This window comes from Oryzias melastigma, linkage group LG17 (assembly GCF_002922805.2).
Source record: "Oryzias melastigma strain HK-1 linkage group LG17, ASM292280v2, whole genome shotgun sequence".
In the NCBI taxonomy this organism is placed as follows: Eukaryota; Metazoa; Chordata; class Actinopteri; order Beloniformes; family Adrianichthyidae; genus Oryzias; species Oryzias melastigma.
Genome location: NC_050528.1, coordinates 29,395,160 through 29,405,656, shown reverse-complemented (window position 1 = coordinate 29,405,656; position 10,497 = coordinate 29,395,160). Strand labels below are relative to the sequence as shown.

At 42.0% G+C, this 10,497-nt stretch overlaps 1 protein-coding gene across 1 annotated transcript in view; it reads left to right on the top strand.

Annotated features, from left to right (window-relative positions):
- The first annotated feature begins 268 nt into the window (after positions 1-268).
- Positions 269-10,497, top strand: part of st6galnac5a (ST6 (alpha-N-acetyl-neuraminyl-2,3-beta-galactosyl-1,3)-N-acetylgalactosaminide alpha-2,6-sialyltransferase 5a) — a 64,728-nt gene continuing 54,499 nt past the window's right edge. Inside the window, exons 1-2 of the mRNA XM_024281930.2 lie at positions 269-464; positions 963-1,172. Coding sequence (XP_024137698.1) covers positions 450-464; positions 963-1,172 — 225 coding nt within the window. The 5' untranslated portion in view covers positions 269-449. The remainder of the gene's footprint in view (positions 465-962; positions 1,173-10,497) is intronic.

Genomic DNA, 10,497 nt, shown 5'->3' with positions numbered 1-10,497 from the left:
TGTAAATTGTATTTTTTAACTATTCGATACTTCCTACATTTCATAGGCATGGTTACTTTATAAAATAAAGTTCAACTGTACCTATTAGTTTTTGTTCAAATGTTACAAAGACAAAGTTTGATGCTGGAATCGTAACTTTTATGCAGTAAAAGTTTTGTACAAACTGATGCTCAGTAACATACTTTGAACCAAACTCTCTCTCTGACGCCTTTAATTGACGCCTCCTTCCAGGCTGGAAAGCGGGGGGCGTTAAGACCCAGCAGAGGTACAGTAGTGAACATCTGTCTCCTCTGGATGAATTGCGCCTGAGCTCCGGTCTGAAGACACTCACGCACGCAGGCGGGCTGTGCGCGGACGGACGGACCGGAGCGGAGCGGAGCAGTGCGGGATGCGGGATGCGGGACGCCTCTGGAGTCAGCCGAACTGAGTCGCAGCGATAATTCAGCAACATGAAGACTCCTATGGTAAATGTTCGGCCCGGCTTGTTCCGTCAAGTGTCGCCTGTGAGCGGATCGGGACATCGGGATGTGCGGGATGGTCATCCAGCTGTGCGCACCGTTTGGCGCCACAGCTCCAGCGTGGCGTTCCTCCGCGCGCGCGCTGTCAGGACGCTCACGCTTTGATGCAGACTGTCCAGTTTAGAAGCGCGTCTGTGAGGCTGCTGATGGGAAAACAGTTTCATGCATGAAACGGTTTGCATTAAAAAGTGTGATGAAGAGCTTTTCTGACAGGAGTTCGTGGAGGAGATGATCATCTCATAGCTGTCTGTGTCCTCTGACATTTATTTCAAATGACTGATGTGCTCCAGAGAACATCTGGTCATGAATTAGTCATTTTATTAACATCTCAGTTTATGAGAATAGGATCAGTGCTTTTAAGAGGCATGCAGAGAAACGGTGAGCTTCACCAGCCTGGACAGTCCAGTGCAACAGGGTTCATGTGTGTGTTTGTGTCTCTGTCAGCGTCATGGGGTCGCGGTGCTTCTCGTGCTTCTTCTGTGCGCCAGCTTGTTCCTGGTGTACAACGGCAGCTTCTACAGCACCTCCAGGGAGGCCAACGACACCCACGCCAGACCCAGCGAGCAGCTGCAGCGCCCCACCGAAGCCCCGGCCACTGTGGCCAAGCCTCACCCGCCGGCCCTCCAGGGATACAGCGGCATCATTGACCATAAGGTAAGCAGACGAAGCTCCCCCACTAATTAAGGGAATGGGTGGATGAAAAGCTTCCAATGTGCAAAAGTCTTTGAAAGTTAAGCTGATTTCAAATCTGTTGGAAACCAATTTTCCGTTGCTCCATAACACACACGCCGCCCTCCTTCTGTCCAGAAGCCCTCTGTGCACATGGCTCTTTAGCCAGAGAGAGCCTCCCCTCTGCCATTTATCACAATTTTAACTAGCGGCGTTCCGCCACACTCAATACCCACCTGTCACAGCTAATAACAGCTTAGGCTACAAATGAAATCCTTGGCTGCACCGGTTGGCCCTAATTGATAAGGCCACCCTTGGGGAGGTGAACCCTGACGTCGTCCGAGGGGGGTATTGACTTCCTCCTGTTTACCAGGCCAAGAGAAAACAATCAATGTGAGTACTAGGGAGCGAAGGCTCTGCAAGTAAAGCAGACCTAATCAGCCTGAAGGTTTTCAGGAGGCTGCGGGAGTCTGCGGGACTTCACCATCAACTCCAGTTTTAATCCTGACAATAGCTTGCTTTATTTATCCATTCTGCGTTGTCTTATTGTCATTTCCTAAACTATGGTAATGACTTAGTATCCATCTGTTGTTTGACACTCAAAAGTCATTTGGAATTTCTGTGCAGCCATTTTTGCATTTCCCTGTGCTCCTTTTCCTCTCCCTGCAGTATTATTGCATCTCTGGTGTCATTCCGTCTCAACACACTTTTTAATGTCTCATTTTTTTTTTTTTTTGTGGCTCCGTAGTCGTTTTGTATTCCCACTGCAATGTTGCATCTGGCTGCAGACCTGTTAAAGTCCTCTGAAGTTATCTGTCACATGTTTTTGCTTATTTTATGTGAGGAAAGTTCCTCCAAAATTCATTTTGCGGTTTTTTAGGTTTTCATTTCCCAGTGACGTCCCCTCATCTCCCTGTTGTCATTCTCCATTTGTCTGCAGCATTGAGCTTTTTCATGCTGTATGCTAACAAAAATAAATAAAAGTTTTCCTCTTTAGGGTTTTGTGTTGTCACTCTGGGGCATTCCATTTTTCTTTCACATTTCACCCCCTCTCCCCCTGCCTTTCAGTATCCGCTGTCACAGTTTGAATTTTGGATGACTGAGCTAACAGGAAGCATCATTTCTCTCGCTCCTGTTCTTATTGGCGCGTTCAGTGATCCATCTGTGGCGGCGGAGCGTTGACACCACGAGTGACATCCCAGTTCGCGCTTCAATCTGTCAGCAAAAGTATCTGCTGGTTTCTAAAGAATGAGTGTGAATTCTTCAGGTTTTGTCATTTACACACGAGTAACTGGACAGCCTGTTGCCTTTGTCGCTTTACCAGTCACTTCATCTCTTGATAAAAACGAGAGGAGCTAATAAAAGGGTTTGTTAGGTTTTCTTTGTGTTTTATTTCAGCCAGAGTGAAAACTTTATCTGCTTGCGCTTAAACACAAAATCTTTAACATACTGTAAGTTTTTAATTGTTAACAGGATCAACACAATTCCAGCAGATTGTGAAGGAGAAAAGTGGCACGAGTTTAACAAAAGTTGACCTGAGAACGTTTGTAATCTTTCTGATCACTAAAACAGAAAATGGACAGTTTGTGTCCATATGCTTCACATGGGAAATACTTCACAGAAAGCTTTGTAATGCTGAAATGTGGTGCAAAAAACACTACCTTTTCCAGTACCATCTTACAATCTTACATCCCCAATGGGCAAACCTGGCTCAGGTATAGGAGAATAAATATGAAAGGGGACAATAACATAAAGACTGGACACCAGTAAGGGTGAAAGAAGCAGTTTTTTAAAGAAAAAAAACCCTGTGTCCTGAAAGAAAGAACAAAATCAAATAATTAGTGTGCTGTTCAAAGACAATCCAAAAGGGATTGGAACCTTGGCCAAAAATAAAATAAGTCAGGGAGACTGCCATGGTGACCGTCAGAGTCAGCAGCTAAGGGCGGCCTAACCAAAATCTACCTAAAGAAAACAAATAAACAAAGCCCACAAATCAAGACTACCAAGGTTCAGCACCAAATTAAAATAACAAAACCCAGCAGTGAGACTGCTGAGGACAAAACATCAACTTACTTTAGCTACAGAACCTTACAGAGCAAAACATTGGTGAAGTTTAAATATTGACTAGTATGAACGGTTTATTTATTTATTTGCTTGTGAAATGCAATTTTTAACTTAATTGTGTTAATTTTACGTGTTCTTGTGGCATTTTATTGATGGAGGATATATATATATATATATATATATATATATATATATATATATATATATATAAAACAACAAAAAAACACAATTTTCATTGGAGTGGGTCCTTAATGAAAATACCTGGTTTTATTAAAACTGGTTTATTATAAAACGCGTCTTTGCTCGCTGATTAATCTAATTTTGATGGGAGAACTTCAGCCGTCAGTGTTGTAAACATTGTTGCAGCAAAACATAAAATGTGTCCAATAACAATTTATTTGATAAAGAGAAATACAGAGGACTCATTCTGAGCACGTTGAAAGTGTGAGTCTGTCTGCTGTTTGCTTTTAAAAGAGCGCTGGGGTTAATAAGGCCACACAAGATCACAATGAAACGTCAAACACCGTAAATAATGAATGAAGGCATGCTGCTGTGCTGACGGCATGAAGCTGTTGGATGGACGGGATTCTCCACAGCAAAGCAGCGTTTGGTCTTACTGCAGCACTCAGGTTGCGCTGCAACAGGGTGTGTGAGGCGTTTCGCTCTGCTGCCCCACGTAGACCCCCGGCTGTAAGGACGCCGTCTCTGAAGAAAGTCAACATCATGTTTCCTAAATGAAACTAAAGCTGAGTCTGAGGAACACACGCTAAAGACGACAGCTGCGAGGACTGACCCAAACATGGCGTCAAAGCCTCCCGGTAACACATACATACAAAAATTAAAGCCTCTCTGCAAAACAACGGCACATAAACAATGCAGAGCATCCTTCCGGCTGATCTAAAAAAAGTGTGAATTAATTCAGGAGCATGAGTACGGCGGATGATTCGCTCTGGAGCGCCAAGCAGCTGAAGGGAAAGACGGGAAACTCTTCAAAATAAACTAAACTCATTGTTTTAATGTGAACTTTGGAAAGAGCTTTCTGCATGTGTGTGATGAGGCATAAATACATACATGCTAGGGTTATAACAGACAAATGCGAAGCATAAACGAACAAAGGATTCAGAATAAATTATGAGTAAATCAAAAGTCAAAGCTAATCAGTAACTGGCACTGTGGTACATTTAAAACACCTGACAATGAACTATTTTTACCACATCTGGACAGAAAAGTACAAAAAAAACATCTGCTTTTGGACACAAAGGCAAAATGACCAACAAATAAATAAACCTGAAAGAATGAATGTGGTGAGCAGAGACCTGACAGGCAAGACCAATACAATCTGGTGGATTTTTTATGAGCAAAAATCAAACCGTATGTTACCTATGAAACCAAATTTTGGGGAAAGTGGATGGTTGCATTCCTGCTCCATAGTAAACACGATTATGTTGAAAGTGTCAAACAATTGTGTGTTAAATTTAACCCTAGAGCACTATCGGCGGGTGATTTTCACCTAAGCTAAAGTATTTACATGATTTTCAATATGTGTCATTTTTCTGAGTGTCATGGGTCACTGGTTAAAGTCTCACATGTCCCAGGAATGGATGGACCAAAGGCCATTATTATTTTTTAATGCATTTTTTTTTCAGTAATTTTCAAGCCTGTTTTTAGGATCCTTATATGTTTTTATTTTCCATTTTGTTACATAAACCACAGTTGAAAATAAAAGAAAACAGCTTTAATTTATTATGTGTTGTCACATTTTATCTATTTTTTTTCTTTTTGGGTATACTATATCAGGTAAAAATGATTTTTTTATACCAGGTGTACTGACTTGTGATTTTTTTGGAGAAGAGAACTGAGATATGAAGGGACCAAACCAAGTAGTGCCTTATAGAGAAGGGTCATCCTGTGTGTGTACCTTCACACATGTATGAGAAACTAAATGTACTCATTCAAAATGCACACTGCTTCAAAGTAAAATAATAATAAAACAAGTAAAATTTGAATAAATGTACAAAGAAAGAAAGGTGTTTTGCAATTTCCATTTGTGTGAATACGATTCTTCTACTTTCTTTTATTACTTTGTAAATCTGACACTTGCTGCCTGTAAAGAAAGTTTTGGCTTGTTGTTTTTTTGCTCATATTTGCCAAAAACGAATATTTTTAGGGATATATGTGCAGTTTTTATGCCCTTTAGGAAGACAAGGCCTTCAGTTCTTCAAAGTGCTAAAGTTTTCACATATCAGGGTTCGTATTTTTTGTTAATTAGTGAGAGCAGGGTAATTAACGCAGCTGATAAGATGTGTGAAAAGTTCTCTGCACATCTGCTGCTGTTCTCCTTATTACCATCTAAATTAGCTCAGGGATCTAAATATTCACCAAGTTTATTCGGATGGTTTTTATGGCTACCATCGGTTGTAACGTTTTCCTGCCAGAGTGTTAGAAACTATAAAGTTGAAGGTTTTTGTCTTTAAATCACTTCAAGGGCAGAGATGCCAGCAATCAAACCTCCCATGATCCCCTGCTGCCTCTTTTACTGCGCCTCTGTCTTTGAGCGAGGAGCCAATAATCAGCAGCGATGTGATTCGATTTGTTGAGATTTTTCTCTTATTTGTCAGCAAAAGAGAAAAATCGACTTTCTTTAGGAGAACTGAGCTTCATATGTAAACCCCCGTTTTATAATTTTTTTTCTCTTTGGAATAAGCTTATCGACGTTCTGCCCACAAGGGTCATCCTTCAGGGCTGCGGCGCCGCTGCTGGACGTCATTCCTGCGACTGTGTCACCCTTCACATTCTCGCACTTCAACTGCAATCAATACTTTTATGACTGGAGTGGCATTTGCTGCTCCAGCCAGTGGTAGTACATTATCCAGCGTGGTCATCAAACACTTTGTGGGACTGCAGTCTGGGGCTTTGCCATTTTAACAACATGGAGAGTAAGAGTTGTTGGCCCGTCTCACATCTGTTCTCCGCAGCGCTGAGTGATCTTTAAAAGCACTTGGACCTCTCCTCACCTCAGGCTCATCCTCCACACTTCACCTTTGGCTGCTCCATTCCACCACAAACGTATTTCTAAAAGTCTCTCGGTCTCTTTTACCCATAGGATTTATTATTTTGGAATCAACATGTTTGATTTATTTCAGAAACGAAGCATCAGGGTTGGTTAGCCTGGACTGATGCTGCGACAGGAGGCTATGGGGTCAAATCAGTTTCAGCTTAAAGTGAAGCAAAAAAACAGATTGGAAATTTAAAAAAAAAAAAAAAAAAGTCACATTTGAAAGCAGTTTTAAACGCTGAAAATTTGAAAAAAGTAAATTTTAAACTTGAAAAATAACTTAAAAAACTAAAACTGTTACAAATAAAAAAAAGTTTATTTGTACTTTCAGCTTTCCTTTTTTTCCATTTTTCATTTTTCTGTTTTCAGTTCCAATTTTTCCCTGATCTTGATTTTACATGGGGGCGGGGCTTTGAGCTCTTTGGCTACCGGGACATGTTTCCCATGGAGTGACTCCTCACTACACATTTCTACACTTTTCTTAGACACACATGAATATTTTCACACTTTTCTCTATTGTTTTACTCTCACTTTTCAAACTTTCATAGAAAATACGTCTAGCGTTAGGATCAAAACAAAGATCTAATGACCATGAAGATTTATGTAACGCTACCAAGCTGCATGTGCCCCGTCTGTGTGAAAAACGGCACGGAGGAGATCGATTGACAAGATCAACAGCAAAGTCGTCTGAAAAAAATTCCATCAAATAACGAGACTGAGGAAGGTGCATCGTCATATTAGGGAGGACAAACTGCTCTCCCTAAGTTTGATCAGACTGGGGTGACACAGCCGGCGATATAAACAGACAATGTTCTGCAGCAGAAAAGATGTCACGTAACCATTACCTCTGAGGGGATCATGGGAAACATGTTCTGGTAGCCATTGAGCTCAAAGCCCCAGTAAAACTTGAAAACTCTGAATTGAAACTGAAAGCAAAGAATGACAAAAAAATTAAAGTACATATAAACTTTTTTTAATTGGTAACAGTTTTTTTTATTCAAGTTTCAAATTTATTTTTTATTTTTTCAAATTTTCAATATTTCTTTCAAGTTTTTAATAATATTTTTTCAAATTTTCAATAATTTCTTCAAGTTTTCCATTTGAAACTGCTTTCAAATTTTCTTTCTAATTCACAATCCATGTTTTTCACATTTTCAATCAGTTTTTTCTTTAATTTTAAGCTGATCCTGATTTGACCCCATAGAAGGTGGCCAGAAAAGCAAGAAAACTTAGGCTGCAGAGGAAAAGGCAAAGAAACTCCTGTAGAGTGAGGGCAAAGGGAATGAGAGAGGAGGACAAAAGCGGGGAAAGGAAAAGTTGATGAAAGGAGTCAGGAAAGGTTCAGCCTGAGAGACTCAGACAAGAGCTGGAAGGAGGTGGAGGCAGAAACCGACACACGAGTGGAAGATAGCGAGTCAGATCCCAAAGGGGTTTCCTTTCTTCCAGCACCATCCGGTTTTTGATTTTTTCTGGGAGGAGAAAGACAGGAAAGCGATCTCGCCCGCCTCTCAAAGGCAGAAAGGAGCGATAAGACGCTTTCCTCTGATTGCCTCTGTGACACCAGAGTCATGCAGATTCCCAAATGATAAGTCAGGTGGAGCCAAAATAATGGAGGATTCTTGTCAAACAGGAGGGGTGCTTTGATGTGCTTCTGCAGACGAGCAAGGACGATTGTCTCTGGCTCTCTGCGATGTGCTTCATGATTAAAAGAAAGCTCCTAAACCTTCTGAAGAACTGTCAGAGTGCAGCGTTTCCTTTCTTTATTCTTTTGTAATCTGCCAGAACTTACCAGGAACGCTGGAGATGTTTCAGCTCTGCTGCAGACAGGTCGGAGAGTTCTGATGCGCAGCAGCTTTCTCAGCTGCCTTTTCATCACCACTTTAAAACTGAATGATTTCATTTTCAAATCAAAGGATCTGTCCACGCGGACCTCGGGATGCTCGGCGCCCCTGACCCCCCACTTCATTTCCATCACAGAGCCTAAACAAAAATGTGTTGGTTGCGCTGCACCGCGGCTGTGCGGCTGTGCGGCTCGCTCTTTGTGCTGCAGATCAGCCTTGCTCCACAACTCGACCTGCAGCTGCTGCACAAAGAAGCAGCGAGGCAAAGTGTGTTCTCATGAGGTCCCATCAGGACTGTCAGGACTTATTATTTGAAAAAAGCCCACAGGGATATTTTGGTTGTGCTTTCAAACTCGTTTTTTAATGTGAAATCTGATGTAACACAACTCTGTCTGGAGCCATGAGGAGCTTTAATACAATTGGATAAAAATGTAAAATCAGGAGCGTTGCTCTTTGTAACCGTTCTTGGAGTTAATCCCATTTGGATGCTTAGCTGGTACATGTTCAAAAGCTTATTACAGCTTTCTATTTTTTTATATTATCCAAAACAAATCCTAGACTGATGGGAAAAGTGAGAAATATTCACCCAAAATCTAAGTAACTGACCTGCTCGAATTTCATATTCAAAACTCAGAGGAGTTTTGGGAGAAAGCTTCTTTCTGCAGCAGCTGCACAGAATCCTCATTGTCACTAAAGCTTTCAAACACTATTGCAAATTCATCTCAGACATTTCAAAACTTACTTTTCCTGCATTCCTGCAGGAACTGGAAAAAGGAATCTATTGCTCTGGGGTCCGTTGCTTTAAATCTGGGAATCAGGCAGCTGTCATGACACGCCATCCAAAAATCCTTCACATTTCTTTGCACAGCGACAGATGTCGCCTCCATTGTTCTGCTTGAAACGAAGTCCAGTGGTCACCAAAGGCTGGGTGTCATCCTCTGAGAATAGCAAGCCAAATTCCATTTTAATCCAACTGTCAGAGTCATATTTATAGAAAGCCAGTGACTGTTGTGCTGCAGCAGAAGAAAAAAACCCTGCTGAGATGGAACCACAAATTTAACAAAGCAGCCTCTTCAGAACAAACCCGGCTCAGAGTCGGCCTGAGACAGATCCAGGCTACAAATTCTCTGTGAGTTGGTACACTTTGCTCGGAGGCATGAACGCAAATCCATCTGTGCCGAGGAGACGTGACAAGCCTTGCTTTTTTTTCCGCGCTGCAGCTGACAGCTGGAGAACTGAGATGTTTCATTTTTCATGTCAGACAGCCGTATCTTCAGAGTTTTTTTTTTTTCCCCAGTCATTTTTCACCGATCATTAAAATTTTTGCTGTGCGCGCGGCGCGGCGCCCAGGCTGGATGCCATAACAACAGCTCCCCAATTAGGCCACTAGGGCCGCTGTGGTCTCATGTGACCGAGCAGTGAAACCTTCTGCTGTGTGTCAGCGCTGTCCGTGTGTTTGTGTCTCCATTGTTTAAGCCTCTTTAAATTCTTTTGAACTGAATAAAGGGCTAGTGACAGATAACCACTATTTTTACACAGAGACCTTGTTAGAATACCAAACATGTTCGGTTCTGACTGAACGGAGCGGTGATATGGTTGCGCCACAGCGGTCCCGGTAGGAGCAGAGTGTTGGATTTTCTCTGGTCTCTGGCGCATTCTGCTCCCTCCAAACAACACAGCTCCAGGCTGCTTCCAGCACAGGCCTGGAAAGCAATTACGGGTGACGTGTTAGAGAGGAGACACTGCCTCTCGATAAGCATTCCCTTGATGGGCTAATCTTACTCTCAGTGCTTTTTGGCATTCTGTGGTTTGGGAATCACCAGGAGAGTTATGCTTTCTAGCCTGAAATCAAGTGGAGGCTGGTGTCTAGAGGCCCGTGTCATGAGCTGAATAATAACTTGTGTTTTAACATTTGGCGCTCCAGCTGTAGTCCTTTCTTTCGGAAAAACTGCGGGGGACGTGATAAGGTTAAGTTCTGATAAATGGAAGATACCGTTTGGCACATCATCTGGAGATATTGATGATGGGCCGCCACCCTCCAAGATGAGTGGAGGAACAAAAAGACGGCTGACGTGGTGCAAAAAAAATACATTTCTTTGCTTTTCTCTGGCTTTGCAGAAATTCAAGGCCAGCTGCGTTACTCAGCTTTTACTGTGTGATTCATGACGATAGCCTTTTTGGTTGGGACAGGAATGATCAAGATAAACACTTACTTGTTTTTACTGTCAGTGAGGCTTTGAAATCTAGAGTCAAAACACACTTGATCTAAATCATATGAATTCATTTGATACAAACTAATTAGCTCATTGGCTAAAAGCAGAGAAATAAAAACTGCAGGTGATAAATCTGA